The sequence below is a fragment of the Balaenoptera acutorostrata genome, chromosome 13 (genome assembly GCF_949987535.1).
Source record: "Balaenoptera acutorostrata chromosome 13, mBalAcu1.1, whole genome shotgun sequence".
Taxonomy (NCBI): domain Eukaryota; kingdom Metazoa; phylum Chordata; class Mammalia; order Artiodactyla; family Balaenopteridae; genus Balaenoptera; species Balaenoptera acutorostrata.
Window position 1 is genome coordinate 67829288 of NC_080076.1, and position 25383 is coordinate 67854670.

Consider the following 25383-nt stretch of genomic DNA (forward strand, 5'->3'; position numbering starts at 1 on the left):
AAATAAAAAATGAACTGGGTGTGGCAAAACAAGGTAGGGAAGCTGAGGGAGGGACCCAGGGGAACAGAACTGCCACCCACCAGCCAGCTGTCAGGCCCACCCCCACCCTGGGGCCTGGGGTGATTGGGGCGCAGAACCTGGGCCGTGAGGGCTGGGCTGCTCCTGGCTGGGATGTGGTGGTCAGCACAGCTGCAGAACAAAGGACACCGCCTCCCCACAGGATGGCAGCCGGGGGTGATGCCCAGACCCTCATCCTTATCCTGACACTCGCTGGCTGGCATTGCATAGTCATGGGTCCAGGGGAAACACAGACAAGACTGGCAGGCACCTCTGAGAACGACCAGGGATGGAGAATGTCACTGACGCTCAGCGCTGGGACAGCCTCGGTCACCAGGATCTACCCTACATGGCCACCTGCATCCTTTCCACAGTGCCCCAGGCAAGGGGGGGGCCTGGCCTCTGCTGACCCCTTACCCACCCCTGAGGATGGGTATGCATGGAGCTGACCTGCACCCCAGGAGGCCACCAAGCCCCCAAGTTGCCATGGAGTCCCCAGGAAGGTCCTCCTGACAGCTTACTGCTCAAAGGACCCAAGCTCGGCAGCCGGGGATGAGCCCCACCTGGGAAGGTAGGGACGGAGAGGGATGAGCAGGGATCCCTCCCCTGGCTGATGGGGATGAGGCAGCTGTGACCTCAAGACCACCATGCTTTCTGTGGGTGCTAGAAAGTGACAGCTGCATCGTCTTCAAACCCATAATCAAAGATGAAAGCAGGAAGTCTCACTGCAGAGCTGACGGGGGACCCAGAAAGTCAGGGCTGTGCCTGTCTCCAGGGGAGTGAAGGGTGCCCACCCTGGGGCTCCAAGCACCTAACCACGGGGCTTCTGGAACAAAACAGTGCAGTCCTCCTCTGATCAGGTCCCCATCTCACCCAAGTGCTTCCTGACACCTCTCTGGGCCAGGTGGCCTGCTGGGGACTGGAGCCCCCAGGCCTGGCAAGCAGGTGCAGCCTCTTGCCTTGTGTGTAACGTGAGAAATGCCTGTGGGCTCCGCGAGGCAGGAGAGGGTGAGCACCTGGATCTGGACAGGCTCCACAGCAGATAAGCCCCTCAACTGGGGGCTAAAAGGTGGGAGCAGAACCCCAAGTCAGTGTGGCAGGGGTCTGAGGGCAGGAGCCCAGGGAGAGGTAGGTGGGCATCCAGCCGCAAAGGGCCTGGGGCACAGGGAGGGCAGAGCAGCCTCCTCAAGGGGCCTGAAGTAGAGCAAGGTCGTGCGGGGGGAAGACAGTCCTCAGGGACCATAGATGGACAGGGACGACTGTCCCAAGTTCAGGGCTCAGCCGTAAGGATGCTTGTCTGTACCAAGTGACACTCACAACGCAGGAAGAAAGGGGATGCATCAAAAAAAGGCAAGGTAGTTGAGGGAAAGACTGTCAGCTGAGGGGTGGGGAAGGCTTCAGATCTGGTAGCTGTGTGGCCTCAAGCAAGTCACTTTGCCTCTCTGAACCTCAGTCTCCTCGTCTGTAAAATGGTGAAACTGGCTGTTTGGTAAGAAGCTGCACGAGGGAGGTATGCATTACACATGGGCTCCCCTCCCACCCCCGTTTCAGGATGAGAAGCCTGCCCAGCACGGCGGTCTTCAGAAATCACAAAAGCAAAAGAAAGAAGTAGTTCTGCAGCTAAGGCGCCAGCCCAGCGGAGAGGCCACTGCAATGAAAAGATATGCTTCCAGCCACAGGGAAAAGCAGAGTCCTCTCACTCTTTCTCTCTCTCCTTTTTTTTTTGCTGCGCTATGCAGCATGCAGGATCTTAGTTTCCCGACCAGGGATCAAACCTGTGCCCCCTGCAGTGGAAGCACAGAGTCTTAACCACTGGACCACCAGGGAAGTCCCTCGCTCTCATTTTTAAACTCAGAGTGGAGATTACCCAGAAACAAGCTAAGCAGAAGGGGGAAGGTGTCTGTCCTCAGGGACAGTGGGACCAGAAAGACAGAGGTGCCCCAAGGACAGCACCCTCTCAGCCCAAAAGGAATGATCCCGACAGGTCAAAGGGGTGCCCGGCTGGGCCCTAATGCACCTCAGAAGTGCCTGCCTGAGCCGTGGGACCGCTGGGAGCGTGAGGACACTGAGCCAGGCTGGGCTGGCACACCAGCTCCGCCACCACCCCAGCCGTGTGCCCACGAGAGAGGCACCTGCAGGATGTGCCAGCTTGCACTCGCCATGGACCGCGGGGCCTCAGTTCTCCATCTGTAGAGTGGAGGTGACGGCGGGATCATTAATGACAATGACACCTCAGGAGAAAGACCCTGGAAAGTGGATGAGTCATCTCAGCATCTCCTCTGGCAAAAGGGGGCCAGTGCTCTGGGGGCGGACACCACCCTGCTCGGCACCCTGCTGGGGCCACCACCCCAGTTTCCGCTGCTTTAGACGGCAGCCGAGTTCTGGGCCTCAGCACGGGTTGCCTGCCTCGTCCATGCCCCGCCACAATCCCCCAGCTCATGCTTCCAGCAGGCGGTCCCCATGCACCAGATGGGGGAATAAGGGCTTTAGTAACTGACTTCCGACTGTTGGCTGCCCCATGACCCACTTGCTACTGCTGGCACCCGCCCTCCCACCCCGGGACTCACCACTTTGGTGGGCTCCGGTGCGTCCTGGCCGCCCCTGCCCTTGCTGCCGAGGTGGGGCGAGGAGGAGGGTGAGTCATCCACGTAGGGCAGCCCGTCCTGGTGCCGGCGCTGCTCCTCGGCCCGGTCCATGGCACAGCTGTACCCCGGCGGCGTCCCGAATGGTGCATCTACGTTGCAGAGAAGCAGCCTGTGTTAGAGCCAGGAGAGGGGCTCCATGCCCCACCGGTCACCTCCAGGCGTGGAACAGGGGCCTCAGGTAGGCTGATCTCACCTTCACAACTGACTGGCCAAAGACGGCAGCGCGAGGAGGGGACGAAGCAGCAGCCCCCTCGTCAGGCGACACGAGGCTGGGCTTTCGATAGCTGTGGGGCAGCGGGAGGGGGCCCTGAAAGGTGGACCCCAAATGCCAGTGTCTTGCTGTCAGGGACATCCTTTTACCTTGTCTGTGGGATCCGACCTGATCCTGCTGACCCAGGTGCAGGGCCAGGAAACAGGATGCAGGCCTCTCCCAGCCAGTGTCCCTGTGAGCACAGAGAGTGGCTTATGCTACAGCAGGCTCCCTATTTGGGGGTACCTAGTTATAGAGCTAACACCTTCCTACAGGCACCTGACGGCAGTCAGCCCCATCCCAGGCCAAACCACAAAGCCCACACGTGCTTCTAAGCCCTTGGCCCTTTGGTAGCTCTGTTCCCAGAACTGTTCTAATTCAGGGGACCCCCTCACTGGGACATCAACTTACAATGGCCCAGCCTGTTCCAAATCTCATATGAGGGCCACTTCTCGACTCCTTCCAAAGGGCACCTGGGATTTCCAAGAGGTCATCCCAACTGGGTTAAGTCACGTCACTGTGACTCACCTGCAGGCAGCCCAAGGCTACAGCACAGGTGGCCTCCGGGGTGGTCAGTCACCAGTTTACAACAACTGCCACCACCAAACACTGCCCAGGCCAGGTGGGCACAGGGCCCAGCACAGGGCCACTCTCGGGCTTCCAGAGCCTGAAACGGGGCTGTTCTCACTTCCTTCCACGTGGGCAGCCGGGAGGAGCCACGGCTGGACTGGCCAGGTGCTCACTGCAGGCTAAGACCGGCCACCGAGCTGCGGGCGCCCACACGGCCAAAGTCCCAGCTCCCTCCCACGCATCTGCCTCACCCTATTCCTCCACCTCCGGTCCCAGCTGGTCACACGCCTTCTAACAGGTGTCCTTAGCCCTGGCTACAGGGCAGCGTCACCTGGGGAGCTTTGAAAACATAACATAGGCGGGCTCAACACAGACCGAGTCAGACGCCCGGGGTGGCCTGGGCCCTGGTGGCTGTAAAAGATTCCCATGGGACTCCAGCAGACAGCCAGGGCAGAGATCCTGCACTACCCCCACCCGGCCTGGCACTGTGCTGGTTGCCATGCCGATCCACCTGGGTCCCTGGTGTCTGCACTCAGTGCCAGCCGCAAAGGCCAGGCTGGGTTCTGCCTGTGTGTGTGTCCACAGGAGGGTCCCAGCAGAGGCTAGTTCTGGGGTGAGTGTAGCAGGAGGACTCCAAGAGCTGCACAGAGGCACCCTGGCACCTCTTAATCCCATGGACCCTAAATCCACGGACCATCATAGGGGCTTTAGTTACCAAGATCGTTGTGTTGGGTTATCACCCACAGACCCCCTGGACTTTGGGTTTTGTATTGTCCTTGCAGGACAGTCCAAGGCCATGGTCAATTTCTGCCTCCTCCTCCTGAGAATTTGCAAAGGCACTTAACTAGCTTTCACTCAGCATCCCCAAGGACAGCTGGGGAGGGGTCAACTGTATTAAAAAACACAAAACCCTGTTAATGCAGAATCCTAATTCTGTACCCCACCCTCCAAAACAGGTCTGACTCCAGCTTCCACTTCCTTCTGGGAATCACAGGTTTGTGTGCTTGTTTAAATAAAATAAACACGAGGCCTTCTTTTCCTAAATTACAGCAACCCCTACTCGAAACTTGCCAACCACAGGAGCTGCTTCCCACAGCAGCTGGGCACGGGCGGAAGGCTTCAGCTTTCAGGGCCTCACTCCCTGTGAACCTGAATGGTCCCCCTGGGCCACAGGGCTCTCTGCTCTGGCCCTGCAACCTGGGACTCATCCTCCAGGTGGGGCAGGTGGGCAGCTCTAAGCCGTGGTGGGAATATCTCAGAAGCGAGAGGCTCTGGTCTTGTCCAGGGGGCTGCACACCTGAGATGGTGCGGTTCACTTAAGCCGTCCATGTCTCAGTTTTGCTGACTTAAAATTGGGCCTGTGAACTCGACAATGGATAGAGGTCCCCTCAGTTCTAAAACATCACTGTCACTCTTTAGGGCGGCCGGCCGTGCCCTCCCCACCTCCTTCAACAGGTCCCATCCTCTGCCCCCAACTCCTCCTCTGGGCCCGGCTTTTCCATTAGCTCAGAATTACCAGCCTCCACATATCCTAAGAACCTTTGAACTGTTTTTTAAAAAATAACAATCTTAAAAAGTCAACATATTCTTCATCGCCTGGAAGAACACTGAGCATGCCACCTGATTTCCAGGCCCGTGACTGCGCTGAGCTCACGACCAAGGTCAAATCAACACTGAGTCTCCAGTAAGAACTTCAGGGTCAGGCTCAGGGCCCCAAGGTTCACCCCAAGAACTGCAAGAATTCATGTTTGTGAAACCACGTGCTGGTTCCACGATATCCGGGCTAAAACCTGGTGCAAAACCGAGTCATCCCCCCCACCCCGTGAGGGTCTGCTGGCCCGTGTCCAGGGGGACCATCGGCTCCGACGTGGATGCTTCACCCCCACCAGGTGAGACTAAGGGGCCAGGTTTGCAGCCAGATGCCATGGGGTCGTGAGGAGGCTCCCTGGCAACTAAAAACCCAGCCGTATTCCCTCTGCACACACCTCCCCAAACCGACGTCTGAGGAACTGATGCTTTTAAGCCTGAGTTCTGGATGGCTGGCCACCCCTCCTGCATCCCACCTGAGGGCTCAGCCCACTGTCCAGCTCATCTGGACTCAGCACCCCTCATTTCACTGACCCCCCCCCCAAGACTGCTCCGATGCAAGTGTGACGGGCGGGAAGAAAGCCCTCAGTTGCCTCCTCCCGCTTCTAACCAGCACACAGGGACCTGCCTTCCTCTCACCCTGCGGGTTTTCATACCCGAGGTCCCCACACCACATGGGGGTCCCCCTCCTCTTGAGCGCAAGGTGCATTATTTGGGGATTTGGAAAGCCACTGTCTCCCCAGAACCAGAGCAAAGTGAGAGAGAGGCCTTGCTCTCCCCTCCTCTGCCAGCAACGCCCAGCGGGAAAACCTCTCTGGGCCTGGCCACCTGGTGACACGGTGGCCGCAGAGGCCAGGCACTTCCTGCAAAGCTCTACCCAAAGCTGAAGCCAAACACAGGAAAGAAGCGGGCATGGGCCTGGGATCCCATGCCTTCTAGAGGCTCAGCAAGATGAAGGCGGCTCAACCCAATGCTCAGAGCCAGAGGGGAAGGGGGAAAGGGAGGGAGGGGGGGAGGGGAGGGAGTGGAGGGGGCAGCGAGGCTGAGTCACAGCTCCCGGCTTAGTGTGGAAAAAGGTTTGCACAGTGAAATCTGAAACCTCCTCTCCAGGCAAGTAGGCTCAGCAGCCTCCAGCCAAGCACTCTGCAAATCTAAAATCCATCCTCCGATGCAAAGAAAAGAAAAAAGGCAGCCCCCACCCCCCTCCAAAAAAGCAGAAGGAATTGGGTCAGTTCGGGGGGGGGGGGGGTGTCCCCAGTCGGTGCCCAGGTCACATCCCCTTCTTTTTTTTTTTTTTTTTTTTAGTTTAAATTTTATTTCCTGCCCCCAAACATCCATTAAGCACCCAGGAGAAGGAAAAGGGGATGTGACTAGCAATAGAGAGAAATTTTCTTCACAACAATGGCCATGGCAAGCTTAGGCACTTTTGGTGAAATCTCTCTGGGAAGTACTGGCAGAGGAATAAAAGGCAAACTGACACAGAAGTATTGCTTGGTGTGCATTTCCAGGCTCTGCCTCCTTTCTCATCTCTTGGTGGCAGGCGGAGGAAGAGGAGAAAAGGTTAAACTTTTTTATAAACCGGAGAATAAGCTTATAACATCCTCTCACTATCTCTGCATAGGTTCTAGTCTCTGCAGCATTATATAAGCTTTGCCCAAAGTAATGAACAGTTGCAAGTCAAATGTAATACTTCACCAAACAACTTAAAAATGCTTGCACACCGGAAAGGATTAAGTTGCAGAGAACACAAATGGACCCAGAGCAACCTTTGCCAAAAGAGAATATTGTGCTAAATGTACAGCCATAGCTCTTTTCCATATGAAGAAACAGTCAGAAGGATAAAAGAACTTCGTCAAAATCACACAAGTAATTAGGACAGAATCTGGTCTGTCTGTCCCAAGGGTTGTGTTCTTTAACCACCAGGCTAGCTTTTCTCAAATCTGATTCATGCATAGAATAACTCTACACCTCTGTTTGCCTTGAATATTCCCTGTTTATACGTATGCCTGCTGCAGTTTTTAACATTGCCCACTTTGACTCCCAAAAGCAACCGAGAATACACAATAATTTGGTCACTCTATCCATGGACCACTGTGGTGGGACTGCCCAGGAAGCTTATTAAAAGTGCAGCTTCCTGAGCCCTACTCCAGATCTAGATAAGTTTTCTGAGGGCTGGCTCAAGAATCCAGGTACAAGTCTTTTTAAGTGGTTTTGTGGAACCCCCCAGGTGAGTCTCTCGCTCTCTTAAGTTAATAAACCATTTATTCTGCCTCCAGCAGATGCCCAGCCAGGTCCTGTTAAGGTAGGAGTCCCCGCACCACATCAGAGGGATGCTCCCAGTCAAGTCATCTCTGGAGCCTTGGAGAATCTGAATGGTCTCATGCTGGCCCACCTGCCATGACAAACCTCCTCCAGAGCATTCCCCTTCACATTTTACCTTCTACCACTCCCAAAGGCAGTCTGCTCCAATGAGGCCTGACTTCGTCTGTCCTAACGTGCACCCGCTGATTCAAGCAGTTTAGGAATACAAGGTGCTGTGGTTCTCAACCAGGGTGGCCCAACCTCTAAAATAGTAGTCCAAGCAGTCTCTACCTCCTGGGCACATCCGCTCTGCAACAGCCCCAGTAAACGAATGTCCCATCCTTGCTTTTTCAAGGCCGGCAACAGGGAGTCCCCTCCTAAAGAAGGTTCTCTCGCATTGCCATACTCTCAAAGGCTGCCCCCAGTGTGGTTCCTTCCTGTGGGCCTGATCAGGCTAAGGGCAGAGTTGTCTCTTTCCTTCTCTGAGTCGGACCAAATCGTCTTAGTAACACCTCTTCACAGTGTAGACCATGTTTTTCACAGGGGCTGCTGCTGAGCCTTTATCTCATCCTTTCATGGTGGAGAGAGAGAGGATTATAATGATTTTTACTTCTAGGGGAGAGGGGAGTGTAATGATTATGTTGTCATTTTGTATTATGTCCTTTTGTCATGAATTTGTTTTGAATTTCATATTAAAATGGGCCCACCATTCCCACATTGTGAGGTCATTCAGCACCCTCATTTTGCACCTTTAACATCTCTCTCAGTATCACTTGGAAATGTCTGAAATGGCATGAGCTTGTCCTCACATTCCTATCAGCTGTAAATCCGGAGCCCCAACATGAACCTAACCATTGAGCAGAACACCTCTCCACTACCTGTGTAACACTGGGTAGGCCCTTTAACCTCTTGGTTTTCTTCAGTCCTCAGTTGTGAAAATGTGAGGGTTCTATGAATTTATATTTGGGGTGGGACAAGGTCGAGGAGAGTGTGTCTTTGCTTTTATTCTTCCAATCTGGAATGTCTTCCCTCTCTTCCCCATGGGTCCAAATCTCACTTGTCCTTCAGGTCCACTGCCAAGGAGCCTTCCCTGATTCCCCAATCCACACAAATCTCTGCCTCTTAGGGTCAGTGCCATACAATCTAGCTGTCTCTTACGTTAATCTTGCCTCTCAAGCCAATCTCAGAATGTGGGTCTCTCTTGCCCTCCTGGGGCCCCTGGGGCTGTGCCAGCCCACCGGCGCGCCCCACGTGGGGTGTCTACTAGACTAGGGCATGGGTGGGGAGGCCCAGGTGTGAGGGGCCAGGCAGAGTACCTCTGCTTCCACCCTACTCTCCTCTACAAAACTGCCCCTCCTCCTGAAGCCTGCCCCTCAAGTCACAGGTTCCTTATATGACCTCACTGGGTAATGATGACCTCACAGGCCTTCTTACAGTTTCCATGGCAAGGTAACTATGCCAACGTGCTGCCCTCAGAGAAATTTCCCTGCCAGTTCTCCACCAGATACCAATCTCTTTGGTTGTCTGAGAGAGAATGTCTGACCGGATCGTCTATATTTACTCTAACCTGTCCTCTGTGCCCTGGGAGGGCAGTGCAGCAGCACACTGAGACCGGGCATCTGTACAGGAGGCATGGTGTACACACAACCTCCCCTGGCTGCCACATGTTCCTGTGGGGCTTGCCCACCACATACACCTGAGCACTTTCCCAGCTGTAAGTAATACCAGTGACCTGGGACACCTTCAGGGACCCACAGTGCTCACTGCTGAGGACAAGTGAAAGGTCATCCCTGGACAAGTGTGCAGGATGGTTCTGATCTTTATAAATGTAGCCTTCCCCTTTGGGCTACAGGATGCTTCCATTCAGAACCTTTCCTGATTGGCCTCTTAGCAAAAGACAAGTGCATTTTTGTTGGCAAATGGTAAATGGAGCAGTTTGAGGAAGAGGGCCCCTCTTGAACCGCACCTTCAAACCCAGGCACCTCTGTGCTGTCATGCAGACATCTACACCGGTGCCCTCACACACATCCCGTCCTGAGCTGCTGAGACTAGGGGAGAGGGTGGTGCCATAGTGACGGGAAGACCGGAAGCACCAAGAGGGCTGTTGAAGTGCTACTGAGCCTGGAGGGCTGAGGAGATGCTGTCCCAGGAGGCTGGGTTGACGTGAGCCTAGACTTGGTACCCAGAACGCGGTTCTCAGTCTCCTGATCACTCTGCCTCTGTATTTGGCCTTGTTCTAATCTACATAAAAGTATCAGAGGGCTAGAGTTCAGTGTGGTGGAAACAGGCAGTATAAAATGGGGCCCAAGAGGGGTTGCCAAGGTGGGAGGGGTTCTTCACCAATGTATATTAGATTATTTTTTTCCAAACCTTGAAAGACATTTCCATTAAAGCCTCAGAAGTGACAGACTGCAAGAAATGTTTTCTCTGTTGTGGAAGGGAGAGATGGAGAGGATCATGATTGCAATGACTTTCGGGTTCTACTGTTTTCCCTGGAAACGGTGAAGAGACTTCCTCATGTGCTGCAGCCGTAGGCTCTAGGAATTGCTTTTGCAGCCAGTGTCCCTTCTCTAGGGACTCATAGAGGTGATGGGCCAAGGCTGTGTTTTGGATGTCAAGTAGATTGAAGGTCTTCAGCCAGAAACTGGGAGAGACAGGAGAGAGGGAAATTCTGGCAGGAGACTGTGTACAGCAGAAGTGACTGATCAGTTCTGATTTTCTTTGCAGCAGCAGTGGCTCCCGTTTCTCCTCCTATACCTGGTCACTACCGTGTCCTCAACCGCGGGTGTGGAGAAACGCAGTTGGGCTGGCATGGGGAGACATACTGCCTGGTTGGTGGCTACCGGGCCTACGGGGATGTTCCTTTGGCCACGCCAGCAAATGTGGAACCAGAGAAGCCAGTCCCCAGACGTGCTCCCAAGAGAAAGCACGCTCCGGAAAAGTCGGACGAAGATCTGGGTTGCCCCAGACCCAAAATCCGGCGATTGGAGCATGGTGCCAGGAGGTGGACCCCACAGCATCTTGCTGGCTGAGCCATTCTGAAGAGAGGGCAATGGTTTCACCGCCTAAGGCAGCGAATGCCTCTTCCTGCAGTGACCCGCCCCGCCCCCCACTGCCCACTGCCACAGATTAGAACCTGTGTCGTTCTGTTTGAGCCTTCCTCAGCCAGGAGCCTCCTTCCACACTAAATGGCCATAAGCAAGGAGCCTCAGAAACTGAGGTTTGAAATGAGAGTCTGCCCTAACATCCCAGGGCTGAAGCTGGCCTGGAAGAAAACGTGACGTTCCTCTGCTCAATCCTCAGGGGCCCCTTTGTGAGCTGAAGAAAGAAAAGTCTGCACTCTGCGAGCCGAGGAGGATGCAGGAGCAGAGACAGGGTGCAGAGAAGCCTTAGCAGTCTACCACATGGGCTTTGGCTTTCCAAAGAGCCTCCTGCCTGGGGTCTCAGGAGGCAGGATAGAGAGACCCAGGAAGACCTGCTCCCTGAAGCAAGAACAGGATGGAGAGTCAAGCAGCACGCACCCTGCCCCGAGGTTCACATGCTCCTTTATTCCCAGCCCTTTCTGTCCCCAGTGGGGTCCCTTACTGCTCAATAAAATGTTTTTCTGTAACAGATTTCTAGGGTCACCAGTGCTCAGACTTAGGTCACTACCCCTGTGCTAGGCACTCCTGCTACCCAGGAAAGGTTCCAAAGGTGGAACAGCTCCAGGGGGTGCCAGGGATCAGAGCAAAAACTTGAGAGGCTGGGGATCACATCCCCTTCTTACACCTCGAGGACGACACTGGTTTAAAAAAATCCTTCAAATAATTAAACATAGAATTCCTATATGATCTAGCAATCCCACTTCTGGGTATATACTCAAAGGAATTGAAAGCAGGGACACGAACAGATATTTGCACACCCAAGTTCACAGCAGCACTATTCACATGAGCCAAATGGTGGAAGCAACCCACCTGCCCATCGATGGGTGACAGATAACCAAAACGTGGTCTATCCATATATCCATACAATGGAATATCACTAGGCCTTAGAAAGGAAGGACATTCCAATACCTGTTTGCAGCGTGGATGAATCCTGAGGATGCCATGTTAAGTGAAATGGGCCGGTCACAGAAAGACAAATTTACTCTATGACTGCACTTATATGAGGTCCCTAAACAGTCAAATTCATAGACACAGAACGTGGAACGGTGGTTACCGGGGGCTGGGGGTAGAAGAGAATGGAGTTATTTTTTAATGGGGACAGAGTTTGGTTCAGGAAGATGAAAAGAGTCCTGGAGATGGATGGTGGGGATGGCTGCACAACAATGTGAATGTACTTAATGCCACTGAACGGCACACTTATAATGATTAAAGTGGTCCACTTTATGTTACGTACATGACACATTCCTAAGCCCCTCCCACCAGTGGCAATGGTGGGGTGGCGGTACCGGGGGACCAGATGAGGGCGGCTTCCCTTAATCTCTAGCAGCCCCTCGGCAATCACATCTAAAATACGCACAAAATAAGCATAGAATTGAAACTTCCAAGGGTGTGCTCCCTGAGAGAGGGCTGGGTGATGGCCACCCAGGCTCCAGGACACCCTCCCACCTGTGTACTTGTTGAGCAATAAAGACAATAGGGAAGCCTGGGCTTTCTCTGTAAACGCAGCCTCAAGGGCAGCCCCTGCCATCATGTTGCCCACCCGTCAACTTGGCAGAGCCGCACGACGGGTCCGAGCCGCCCCTCTCCTCTGAGTTTACACACCCCTTCCCGGGCCTCTTCCCTGTCCACCTGCACTCTCTCCAGCCAGGCTGGATGAGATCCCCGCCAGCCAGGATCCTGAGGTCAGAGGAGGACCTGGCCCATTCGCAGATCCACGCCTGCAGCTCCCGGACGCTGTCCTCCCTGCCCTGGCAGAGCCACGCCACACCAGCCCGGAAAGCGCCACCCGCCCCTGGACCAGCCTCAGTCCCTCAGCCCCTCACAGGGCCCCGAGGAGCCTCGACACGCCCCTCCCCATTTCTGCTTTTGCACCTCAGGGAGCGAGAACCCCTCCGAGGCCTCTGCCGGGCCCTGCGGGACCCCCGCTGCAGGACTCCCATGAAACGTGTGCCCGGACCACTGGCTGCTCACCTCCTGGGGGCAGCCGAGCAGGAGGGCCCTCCCGGACCCGAGGTGCCTGGAGGGTCCCCAGTTCCCGCCTCGGCTGCCTTGCTGCTGCGAGATCCCAGCCCTGTCCCACCCTCAGGTCAACGTGCCCTCCCCACCCCGTGAGTCTGGAGCAGGCCCTCAGGAGGAGCAAAGGTTACGCTCTCAGCCCTCCCTGCCCAGAACAGACAAGGGACGACGGAGAGAGGCCTGGGGAGCAGGGAGTGGCTCGCTGATAAATACGCATGGGGTCAAGAGGACACAACAGGGGACTTCCCTGTCGGTCCAGCGGTTAAGTCTCTGTGCTTCCACTGCAGGGGGCACAGGTTCGATCTGGGAACTAAGATTTTATAAGTTATAAGCTGCGTGGCGCAGCCAAAGAAAAAAAAAAGAAGAACAGGAAAAGGGCCACCGGGAACTCTGGTGGGGCGACAGGAAGACCCCGGCAGCGGGTGGTCTCCATCCCCATTTACACCGCCAGCAGAGGCTGGGCCGTATTTATTCACAAAGTTAAAAGCAGATCAAATACTGGCTTCCTTCCGGCGTCTCAGCCAGCTGCAGCGTGAGGCAGCCCTGGAGCCCTCACCACATCGCATCGTGTCTGCAGAAGCCCCCTTCCCGGCTCCCGCCCTCCTCTCCCGGTCCCGCACCCCTTCCTGGTCCCAGGGCAGCAGCACAGTGGTGCTGGTGATGCAGTGCTGGGTACTTTCACAGACAGCAGCTCACATCCTTGGGGGGGTCCTGCCAGGTAGGCATCGCCCCTCTGGGAGAGGCTCAGAAAACTGGGTGGGGAGGGAGGTCCAGGTCTCACCAAAGGGCCCACAGGCTCCACGGGACACAGCTGGCTCTGGACCCCACATTCATCCTGAGCTTTGAGCCCTCCTCCTCCTGCTGCCCTGTGTGCTGAGAGCAGATTCCATCTGTGGGACGGGCCACTGGTCCTGGGGCTCGGTGTCCAAGGCTGGCTCCTTTATTTGTAGCAGAACTTGGGTACAGTCAGAGGATGTTTGTGGTGCTACAGGGAAGTAAGTTCCCCAAACAGTGGAAAACCCTCAAATCTCTGATGTACCAAGTGGGTATTTTTGCCAAATACCTGCTGACCTTTGCCCGGCACAGCCTCTGGGCCAGGCACAGGGCTGGCCACCCACCCACATCATCTCCTTGAATCCACCCCCATCCCCTTAGGGGGCAGGAACTTCCAGATGCCCATTTTTCAGACAGGGAAACTGAGTCTCCGAGAGAAAAACTACACCCAGGTCCGCCGTGTGACCTGCCCAGTTCGGTCACCTTCCAAACACATTTCAAAGCGAAGACATTTTTAAAAAGCCGACCTGATAACCGTATGACTCAGCAATTACCCTCCTGAGGTATGTAACTCAAAGAGATGAAAACAGGTATTCAAACCAAAACTTGTACCAGAATGTTCAAAGAGCACTCTCTTTTGCAATATTTCAAAATAGTCAAAAGGTAAAACAACACAACTACCCTTCAACTGATGAATGGATTGGGAGGGATAAATCAGAAGCCTAGGGTGAACACACACACCACTATATATAAGACAGATAACTGACAAGGACCTACTGGGTAACACAGGGAACTCTACTCAATAGTCTGTGATAATCTAGATGAGAAAATAATTTGAAAAAGAATATATGTACATGTATAACTGAATCATTTTGCTATACACCTGAAGCTAACACAACATTGTAAGTCAACTATATTCCAATAAAATAAAACAAAAAAAACTGATGAATGGATAAACACATTGATATACCAAAGTGGTCTATCCATACAAGGGAATATTATTCAGCCTTAGAAAGGAAGTATTTACACAGGCTACAGCATGGATGAATCTCCCAAACATTATGCCAAGAAGGCAGCCCCCAAAGACCACATACTGCCTGATCCCATTTATATGAAATGTCCAGAATAGGCACATCCATAGAGACAGAAAGCAGGTACCTAATGAGTATGGGGCTTCCTTTTGGGGTGATGAAAATGTTTGGGGGGACTTCCCTGGTGGTCCAGTGGGTAAGACTCCGCACTCCCAATGCAGGGGGCCCAGGTTTGATCCCTGGTTGGGGAACTAGATCCTGCATGCCACAACTAAGAGTCCGCATGCTGAAACTAAACCTGGCGCAGCCAAAAAATAAATAAATATTAAAAAAAAAAAAAGAAAATGTTTGCGAACTAGATAGAGGCGGTGGTTGCACAACATTGTGAATAAACTTAAGAGCCAGTGAGTAGTTCACTTGAAAATGTTTAGTTTTCTGTTGTATAATTTCATCTCAACACAAAACAGAACAAAACGGACCTGTTTTTCTCTCTTAAACAGGGACCTCAGAACATAATCCAGCCATTTCCTGAAGACCCTGAGCATCGTTCCGGACAGAGGTCAGTATGGCCTGGCACTGTAACCCCAGGCCACCCACGGGCAGTGAGAGGCTGCCGCGCTTTCTGAGATATCTGGGTGGTTCTTCTGTTTTCTCCTCCACTGTCAGGCTGGCAGCCGTCCCTTCCTGCAACTACACCACGTGGGTCAAAATCCTTTCCATCGAGACATCCCCCATCCAGTCAGCCGCTGCATCCTGCTGAGAGCCTGCCGTCAGAGCCCGTGGTTCTGTGGGAGAAGGAGGGGCAGAGAGGGCACTCCAGGAACCAGGACCTCTCAGTCTTCATGCTGCCACCCCGACAATGACATCACCAGGCCAGCATGGCAAGTCCCAACTGCCCGGGCAGGGGGAGCTCACAATTCACACCAGCGTGTGCCACACAGAAGGCCCCGAGGCTGGTTAAGTCCCCACAAGAGGTCGGAAAATGCAGTCGGGAGGGGCCTGAGCCCCACTCGCCAGGCAGCCCCAGGTGCCCAGGCTGAGCTCTTGGGGTGATGGCCCGACAGCTCCCACGGCCCCTCCCACCCAGGGTTTGGGTTCCAGCTGGGTGGAGCTTGAATCGCCTGAAGGTCAACTCTGCCGAGGACTTTCAGCACTAAAGCCCGAGTGCCCCCAGTGTGGGCAGACGAGGACCCTCCCCAGTCAGCATCTAGAACATTATCAACGGACTCTCTTCTGTCTCCAAGGACCCACCTGTGCCTTCCGCTCCCAGATCCTCGGGAAGGGAAAGATCACTTATGCTCTGGGCCTGGGCCGGAGCCAGCTGGTGCCGAGAGGGGCGGACGGAGGCTGCAGCACCAGCTGGGAGGAGCTGCAGCCCTTGGGCTAGGATGATGTGACTGTTACTCTGCACAGCCTGACTCTGACCACGGCAGCAGTTTGGCCTCAGACAATCAAACTAATGTATGCACTGAGCACCCAATACTCAGCCAAGACGTAGGGCACCCATGAGTCATGCTGGGCATGGTGCCAGGCACGCGATGGCGGGCACCACAGACCCAGCCCCTGCCCCTGGGGGCTGCAGAACCCCAGGAGTCACGTGACACATGCATCATGGCAAGGCCACCGATGAGGGGCAGCTGGACCCTCAGGCGGGCAGCAGAGACCGTCTCCCCGAGGAAGTGACCATGGAGTGAGGGGGCAGACGCTAGTTCCCCCAGAACGCGAGGCAGGAAGGACAGAAGAGGAGGAGGCCGTGTGAGGATGGGGGCAGAGGCTGGAATGATGTGGCCACAAGCCAAGGAGTCCGCGGGGCCACCAGAGCTGGACACGGCCCAGCCCCACCTTCACGTTGGACTTACTTCTGCCTCCAGAACCGGAGAGCACACACAGTTGTTGTTTAAGCCACAGTTTGTGATAATTTGTTACGGCAGCCACAGGACACTGACACAGACATAGCCCATGGCTTGGAAGTGGTGCCACGGGGTCAGAAAAGAGACGGCCGACCCGAGAGATCCGGGCTTTACGGAGGCGAGGTCCACATGAGACAGAAGAACGACTGGGCCTTCAGCCAGCAGAGACGCCCAGTGGAGGGGGTCAGGGCCTCCAGGGTCCCGCATGTGGGAGGCTGGGAGGGTGATGTGCTGGGAGCTAGAGGAGAGGCGGCAGGAGTCCTCCTGGGGAGGCTGTGGGCTGCGGGCCAAGGACTCGGGCTTCATTTAGGAGGAATCAGGGGCCTCGAAGGTCTGGAGCAAGAGTGGGGCCCGGGAGCCAGTGACACTGGCAGTGTGTCTGGGTGTGGCGCTGGAGGTGGGACCGGCCGGAGGCTTCTGTGACGGTCACTCCAGGTGAACCGGTAGAGGGCCCAGCTTCAGTGGGAACAGAGAGCAAGACATGGACACACAAGAGACAGGGCCAGACCGAGGGGCTTGGATGGAGGGAGGAACAGTGAAGGGGACGCTGAGTTCCCAGTGCCTGAGGCCAAGACCTCAGGGAAGGAGGTGGGAGGGGCGCAGTGGTGAAGGCAGCAGGATGGCACCTGCAAGAGGGCAGCGCCGGGCACAGGACCGTGGTCTAGGAGTGGAGGGGAAGCCATCAGCGTGGTCCCTCCTTGCTGGCCCAGGTGCCCAGCCAGGAGCCAGGTCATGGTCACTGCATGGCTATGCCCCCATCCCCCAGCCCATTCCCACTCCAAAGAGGAAACACGGAGGGTAGGAAAAAAAAGATGGCAGGAGGGAAGGGCTCCCTATCTGGTGAACATCACATGGAGCCCAGGCCAGGGCCCAGCCACGGGCAGGAGGACCCACCTTCCCCACTTCCGCCTCGGCACTGCCCCTCCTGCAGGAAGCCTGGGGAGGGTCCAGAGAGGAGGTTCGTGTACACCGCGTTCACAGCAGCATCGTTCGCAACGGCTGAAAGGTGGGGTCAACCCACGTGTCCATCGGCAGAGGAATGGATAAGCCAAATGCAGTCCAGCAATAAAATGGAACATCACTCAGCCTTAAAAAAGAAGGAAGTTCTGCTCTATGTGAGAGGCATGGATGAGCCTTGAGGACACTATGTAAGTGAAATAAGCCAGTCACAAAGGACAGATGCTATAGGGTCCACTTGTCTGAAGACATTGGTTTGCTCAGGCTGCCATAACAAGATCCCACACACTGAGTGGCTTAAACAACAAAAACTTATTTTCTCCCAGTTCTGGGAGCTGAAGTGTGAGATGGGGCGCCAGCTGGGTTGGTTCTAGGGTGAGCTCTCTTCCTGTTGTGCAGATGGATGAGTTCTGGCTGAGTCCTCATCCGGCCTTGTCTGGTTGCATGTTCGTGGACACAGTGAGCGTAGCTCACTACTACCATTGTGGGTTAGGGCTTCAACAGATGAACTTTAGGGGGACATCAGTCCACAACCTGTGAGGTACCCAGGTCAGGTAAATTCACAGAGACACAAAATAGAATGGTGGTGCCAGGGGCTGGGGGAGGGGGGAGTGGGGAGTGACTTATAATAAGGACGGAATTTCTGTTTGGAAAGATGAAAAAGTTCTGGAGATGGATGGTGGTGATGGTTGTACAACAACGTGAATGTACTTAACACCACTAAACTATACACTAAAAGATGGTTAAGGTGGTAAATTTTATGTTGTGTATATTTTAACACACACACACACACAAATGATCACCCAGGTTTGGAGATTTAAGAAACAAACAAACAAAAGAAGGGCAGTGTTACGGGTTGCACTGTGCCCCCCAGATTCATGTGCTGAAGTCCTAACCCCAGTACATCAGAGTGTGACCTTCTCTGGAGACAGGGCCTTTTCCAAGTTGAAATGAGGTCATTAGGTTGGGCACAATCACAACATGATCGTGTCCGTGCAAAAAGGGGAAATTTGGAGACAAAATGGCACACAGAGAGAACGCCCTGTGAACAGGAGGACGGCTGTCTACAAACCAAGGAGGGCTCGGCACACCTCCACCCTCCCAGCGCACAGGGGGCTGCGGCCCTGGCCTTGAGATTCCGCATTTTGTTTCTAGGCCCCAACTGTACCTGTTCCACCCACCTCCCCACACAGAGAGGACCGGGCGCTCTGGCCCTCTCCTCCTGCAGCATGAGCCCTGGGCTCACCCCCTCTTCCTCCCCTGTCCACCAAGCAAGGCCTGGCCCTGCCTTTCCCATGGGCAGAGGCCCTGGCACCCAGCTCCACGAGCAGCTAAGGGGGAGTGACCAGAGTACCCTTATCTCGGCCACCGGCCCAGAGGGCCCGTTTATCTCTCCTTTCCACGCGGTTGAAAGGAAGCTGGTGCTGAAGGGGTGCATGAAGGCACCGACTCCACAACAGGAAGATGGCGTGGGCGCGGGTCCCTCGGCACCAGCCGCCTCACATGGTCACCCTTGCTGCCCAGGGACACGCCTCTGGCCCCCAGGGCTCTCCTGTCCGGAGGGCTGCCTCAGAGGTGGCATTTGTACTGCTGACTTGATTAACTGTTCTTAGAGCTCTCAGTAGACTGGACAAGGGGACATTCAGGGTGACCTGCCTGCAGCACCAGGGTCCAGGTGGGGCCGGCTGCTGGCAGCGCCCGGGGTAGACACCGTTTCTTCCAGAGCTCAGCTTCCACCCCTGCCTCCACGAGGGTAAGAGGTCCCGAACTCTGAGCCACCTGTGAGCAGGGGAGGGCAGAGGCCGAGAGGGGAGCCCACTCCCCACCTGCCGCCTGCTGTGGTGCTGTGTCTGCCCGGAGCCCCTTCGCTCATCAGGGCAGGAGGGACTCCCTCCCGGACCTGGGCAGAGCAGCCCCCAATGAGCCCAGAGCGGGAGTGGGTGGGGGGAGGTGGGGAGGAGCCTGGAGCCAAGTGCTCTCTGGTCCTCTTGGCACCATGGTGCGGGGACAGTCTCGGAGACCTCACTGCAAAGCCGGCATTGGGGAAGCTGGCCCGGCTGCTGCGGGGAGGATGTGCCCGAGTGTGTCTGGAGTGGAACTGAGGTCAGCTCCCCCGAGACGTGTGTGAAGCAGTGAAAGAAGCAGTTTGGGGTTGTGCCTTTCCTGTGCCTTGGCCGCCCCCTTCCACGTACATACAGGGGACTCCGGCCATGGGGGACCTGGACCAAAGGCATCACCAGAGCCCAGAGCAGTGCAGGTGGTGATTATTTGGGGGCTTCCTCTCTGTGCAGCTCCAGGACCACTCACTCGGTGGACCCCACCCTGCTTCTCTGACCCCACCGACGGCAGGCTGGCCAGGTGCAGGGCGTGGGCTCCGCCAAAGCAAAGACAGCCGGCCGGAGACCAGACTGCGGGGCCCCTGCTTGGGGCTCTCACACCCGGGGACTCAGAGGGCGTGGGCTGAGTGCCCTCCTGCTCAGTCTGTGCTGGAGGCTGATCAGGGCTTTGATTTTGGGGAAATCCCTGTGGGTCTGGAGGAGGCCAGGGTGACCCAGGGCTTGGCCCTCATTTTCAACCTCTGGCATCACCTGCTCCAGCAGATCAGGGGGTGGGGGAGAACCGTAGGCCTAAGGAGTCCACAGTGAGTGACTGCCGGCCACCAGCCTTCCTGAGTCCCAGCTCCCCGCTCTGAGGGCAGCCATTACCCAAGGCTCATCTACCTTTCTGGCCTCTGCCATCAGGAAGCTTGGGGGCCAGCTGGCACAGTTCACACACCCCAGGGACCTCAAACACTCTTTGGACCTTCATTTTTGTTTTCTTCCCATGGTCTTATTTCACAGTTTAATTTCTGAGAGCTGCCTCAGTCCTTTTGAAAACAGGCAAATAAAACCTACAAAAACACACGCTCCACCCAGCCTGGCAAGCTCCCTGGCCCACATCCTGCTCTCCTTCCTTGGAACCTGGAGGCCCTGGTGCAGTGCAAGCCCCTCCTCTGGGAGGGGCAGGGTGGGGCGTCTCCCGAGAAACCCTACAAACCTCCTCCTTAGGCTCCATAAGTGATTCATTTCCTACAAGTGTCCTGTGCTGTTTTCCAGCACAATCTCTGTTCTATATGAATCAAGATTCTGGCTCACACTTTCTGCCATGACTGATGTGAGTTTCCCCTTTAGAAATATTCTTCCTACAGGGCCCAAAGTCATTCTTCTATAAGAGTGAGTGAGTGTGAGTGTGTGTGTGTGTGTGTGTGTGTGTTTTACCTCTGCTGCATGTGAAGGGAGCTAATACATTCTTTTTGTCTTATGGTGTGTCACCTGTGCTGATGGGTTCTTGGCAGAGTTGAAGGAAGAGTCTCCCAAGCTGCATAACAAATTTCTAGGTCTATGGTGATGGCAAGAAACAGCCAGGTTATGAAACTGAGGAGAGGAAGGTGGTGGGGACTTCTCCCGGTTACTGGGGCCGGGGTCAGCAAACTATGGCTCAATCCAGACCATGGCTTGCTTTCGTAAATAAAGTTTTACTGGAACACAGCATGCTCATTGGTCTCTGCAAGACATACAGCTGCGTTCGCGCTGTGATGACGAGGTTGCGTAGTTGTGACAGATACCACATGGCTTGCAAAGCTGAAAATGTTTACTAGCTGGCTCTTTGCAGAAACAAGGTAGCTGACCCCTGGTTTAGGATAAAAAGCAGAGGTGGAGAGGCCCCAGAATAATGGCTCTAGCTAAAGAGAGTCTCTTCTCGGCAGTTTTATCTTTTAAAATAGATTTAATATGAAAATGCCAGCCCCCTCATTTCCACCTGAAAGGGGCCAGAAAAACTGGGTCATGAGATCTAGGTCTGGGTGGAACTGATGTTAAACATGGCTTGGGGACCAGGCCCAGGATCGGCCAGTGGTGATCTGGAGGCAGCTGTGTATGTGCTTCCGTGACAAGGAGCTGCCTGCTGTGAACACAGCTTCACCTTGAGCTTGAAAAAGTCCCCTCAAAGCCAAAACCACGCAAATCCTGAGCTGCCCGAACACACTGAGTGATTGAAAGACTATAAAGTAGAGCCTTGAAGAAAGCAGGTGAAGATGTGGCTTTGGACGGCCTGCAGCCTTGGACTAAAGGTGCCACTTGCTGTTGGCATTCTCCACTCTGCACAGTGTGCCCGGTGGCAGTAGGCACTGTCATTATGCTCAACCTCAGCAAGGCCCAGCCGTGTAGCTCCCCTGACCACAGAGGTGAGGAGGGAGCCGCCGGGGCGTGTTGCCCTGTGGTCCAGCCTCGCGGAGAGAAAGGGGAGTTAGCCAGCGTTTGAGCTGCCTGGGGGACAGAAGGAAGAACATTTTGACTGCAAGCATGGTTAAACATGGAAAAGCTGTCAGGGGAGTGTGAGAAATTCCCATCTGGGGAGGGCTCTGGGAAGGGTAAACCATATGCCTGGTGACTGGCATTGGCCTCGTTGGCCCCCGGAAGAAAACCTTTCCTCCCCTCTGATTCAGCAGCTCTCTCCCCCCCAGGTCCCCCCCGCAAATCGTTGGCTCATCAGATCCCAGCAGCACAGAGCCCGTGAGAACGTCCAAGGCCCTGAGTTACTGGAGGTTTCTTTTCTGGGATGGTTCTTGAACTGAAGAAATCTCCCGGGAGGCGGGACCATCTCACGAGGTCCTGGTGCCTGCTGTGCTGAGCCTCCGTCAGGCCAGCTCCAGGGTGGCCTTGTCAGCCCTGGAGTGGTTATGGGCATGGGCGTGGGGGTGGGGGTCCCAGCAGGTTCCACTGAGAGGAACCCAGACTCTGTTCATCAATGGTAACAAATGTCCCACTCTGGTGGGGGGAGGGGGAGTTGATATGGCGGCAGCTGTGCCTGCGTGGGGGCAGGGGGCATATGGGAAATCTCTGGACCTTCCTCTCAAAGTGCAGTGAACCTAAAACTGCTCTAAAAGAAATAAAGTTTAAAAAAAAGCAAACAACAACAACAACAACAAAGAAGTCACTGCCAGGACGTCCCTCAAGTCCTGAGATTCCTACCCCATCCTCCTGTTCCTATCTGCCTTTCAGAGCCCCTGGACGGCTATTTCATGTGACTTGTCCAGAAATTTTAGCTGGGGCGAGTGGGAAGGTTAGTGCGCTTTTCTCCACCTCCCCTGGAACTGGGAGTTCACACTTCTGCCTTTGACTCTCCTCCTTTGTGTGTGGAGGTACTCCCTGGATTGAGCTCCCGGGAGCTCTCCTGCAGCCCCTCCTGAAACCCCCGAGCCTGGCCCAGCTGACACTTGCACTGCAGATTCAGGCCGGCCCTCGGGGGAGCCCTGTGTCCCTAACAACCAGGACTGTGTCCAGCTTGTGATGCTGGGAGCCCCTCTCTGCCTCCCTGGTTTCCTCGGCTGCATGGCCCTGCCGCAGGACCCTCTGTGGATTTCTGAGGCCTGACTCAGAGGTCCTCACAGGGTGGCCACAGCTGCACGTTAAAGTTCCTGCCCGCATTTCCAGGGGGAGAAAGGCTTCAGGCCACCTGTGCATGGAGACCTTTGCCAACATGGGGATTCCTGGGACCGGGGGATGCCAGAAGTTGTCCTGCGAGCCAGCCCTGCCTTCCCAGCAGCCCCACGGCCAGCTGTCACCCACCCCTGCAGTTGTCCCAGACGCATAGCGGTCCTCTGTGGCATGTGCCCCCCGTGGTATGGGGTTCCTGCTTCTCTGTGGTGGGGGCCATGGGTGGAGCAGGGAGCACAGTGTCCGGGACCATCTGGAGGGGCAGAGGGTGTCAGGTGGTGATCGTTCCTCTCTGTGTCTGTTTTCCCATCGTCAGATGGGAGTGATTTGAGGAATTTGTAGGGCTATGCCGGGATTTGCAGTGAGGTCTGTAACAGCCTGGCACGTGGTAGGTGCCTCGGGAAGGAGGGGTTTTGTATCCGATATGATTTCCCTAACATGATTTCCCTAGAGGGCCGGGCAGGGCACGTGGAGGGAGGCTGAGTTGGCTGTGCTCTCCCCGCCACCGCCCGCTGGCGTAAGGAGCAAGCCTGGAATCCAGCAGGAACGCGCCATGCGTTCTTCCCCGGATACTCTAGCCACCTGCCCCATCTGGCCTGGCCCATGCAGCACATGGGCCCTTGAGTTATGCCCCCACCCATGCCCATTCCCACATTTTTGTCCCGTTTTCAGAAGGAGGATCGGACACCAGGCTAGAACAGCAGATGGGGGAGGGAAGTCCCAGAGGAGTAAGTCTTTGGCGTCTCCCACCCTCTTCCTCAGCCCTTTCCGGTTCCCCCTGTGGCCCTGCCTTGCCCGCCTGCTCCCTGGGGCGCCCTCAGCGGGTCCGAAGGCCGTTCATCCCCTGCACGCCACCCTGTCCATCTTCTCCAGCCTCCCCTCCCAGGGACTTGCTCTCCACCTATTAACTCAGACCTCAGAGTGAGCCCCTAAATTTTATGTTGCTCTCCAGCAGTTGGAAGCCTTGAGACCCAGTGCTCAGCCAAGGACAGTGTGCTGATCTCGAGTCCTGGCCCAGCTGGGCTGAGCACCCAGGCCCCAAAGGCCCCTGGGCAGGTACCTTCCAGGATGCTGTCTTGCCAAGAGCACTGCCCAGCACCTCCCCCTCAGAACGTGCGGCTAGCAGACCAGCTGAATCCTCTTTTTATTGATGAGAAGCCAGGGGCCCAGAGAGACATAGTAAATTGCCAAGGTCACCCAGCTGGGCAGTAGTGGGGCTGGGCTGGAGCCAAGCGCTGCTCTGCCCTGCAGGTTGAGTTCTGCCCCAAGCCAACCGGCATGGATGTGGCCATCCTGCCACCTGGAAAGGTTGGTGCCTTGGGGCAAACGGGGCCTGACCAGGTTGGAGGTCGCTCATCAGCTCTGTGTCCCTGTGGCTAGTCAGCGAGCCCACCTGATGTGCCTGTGGGCACATGTGGCCCCTCAGCCTTGAGGGGAGATGGCCAAGGAGGGGGACACAATTGCTGTTATGCTGTAAGGATGTGGGGAGGCTTCCTTAACGAGGTCCTGCATCGGGGGCCAGACCAAGGGGCTTCTGTCCTGCGTCAGTTTGGTGACCACAAGTGGGAGCTGCCGGTCTAAGAAGCTGGGTTAGGTTCCCTTTGGTGGGTGCACGTGCCTCACACATGTGCACACATAAGAACGCACACAGATGCACATGCACACACTCACGCACACACAGACACTTCTTTGCAAGGAAGGGGAGAACGTGGAGGGACGGAGATCCGCTCAGAGGGTTTCAGCCTGGACTTGGTCCAGAGCCTCAGAGAGAAGAATCTTTCTGGACTCTCAGGATCTGGTGGGAAATCTCCCGTGGGGCTCCTCTGCACCTGTCGTGGTCTCCCAGGCCCCTGACGTCCTCGAGCAGAGTGTCTGCGTTTGAGCATCCTGAGGGCCCACATGCACCCCGGCTCCCGCTTCAATGCTTGATTCTTGAAATGTGCATGGAGCAGCCCGTGCAGGTGTTTCCACGCCGCCCCCGCCGGCCCCCTCCTGGCGCTGGCAGTTCCCTGCCTGGTGCTGACAGGCTGTTCTTGTTTGGAAACAGAGAAGACACCATCACTGCCTTTCTTCCCCTTTCCCAACACATGAGGCTGCGTTGGGTGCTGGTTCTGCATGTGCAAGTGGTGGGCGGTGCGCACCCTCCCCATCAGTGCTTCCCCTCTGGGTCCCCAGGAAGCACGGTGACCTCGCCTGCTGTGCAAGGTGTGCCAGCCTGGACCATGGACACGTGGGGTCCCCGGGCAGATGCTGGAGGCTCTCCCTTTGTCACTAACCTAAAAAATCACTTCCAGTTTTTGTGATTCAGAAGTGAGCCCAGCCCCTCACCCCTCAGATGTCCTGAAACCCAGCTGGGTCCTCCGGTGGCCGTCAACTGGGGAGGGGCGGTGAAGGGGGGGATCTGTGCGAGCACTTTTGCAGAGACTAGCACACAGCCAAGCTCTTGGAGAAGGTGGACGGCACTTGTACCCCACTGTCTTATCAGCCTGTTGCCTTGTGGGTCCAGCACCCCCGTGGGCTGGTGGTTACGTGTGGGTGTGGTTTGTTTCTTTTGATCTGGCCCTGGGTTGGTGAGTGAGTGGGGTGGGGGAGAGTGCCTCCACAAATGGCCCCTGTGTCCTGATGGTCAGTGGTCTGAGGAAGGACAGGACTCGGATGAGTGTGTAAG

General features: G+C 55.7%; 2 protein-coding genes across 6 annotated transcripts in view; one reads left to right on the forward strand and one right to left on the reverse strand.

The window, feature by feature from the left end:
- The window catches only part of BCR (BCR activator of RhoGEF and GTPase), a 103021-nt gene that overhangs the window by 45840 nt on the left and 31798 nt on the right, over positions 1 to 25383 (reverse strand). For all 5 annotated transcript variants that reach the window (XR_003621868.2, XM_028162352.2, XM_028162351.2 and 2 more), the window contains exon 2: positions 2625 to 2791. Coding sequence is in view for 4 of the 5 variants with exons in the window: in XM_028162352.2 (XP_028018153.2) it covers positions 2625 to 2791 (167 nt within the window). In the remaining variant the exon portion in view is untranslated. The remainder of the gene's footprint in view (positions 1 to 2624; positions 2792 to 25383) is intronic.
- LOC130704622 (DPEP2 neighbor protein-like) lies at positions 8945 to 10442 on the forward strand. The gene is made up of 2 exons (XM_057526755.1): positions 8945 to 9006; positions 10133 to 10442. Exons 1-2 carry the CDS (start codon positions 8945 to 8947, stop codon positions 10440 to 10442), a joined length of 372 nt encoding a protein of 123 aa, XP_057382738.1.

Excerpts from the sequence above, each read along its gene's own strand:
- LOC130704622 (XM_057526755.1), top strand. The coding sequence starts at position 8,945 with ATGTCTGACCGGATCGTCTATATTTACTCTAACCTGTCCTCTGTGCCC. Across the intron at positions 9,007-10,132 it reads GTGCCCTGGGAGGGCAGTGC|TGCAGCAGCAGTGGCTCCCG; the intron begins AGCAGCACACTG and ends TCTGATTTTCTT.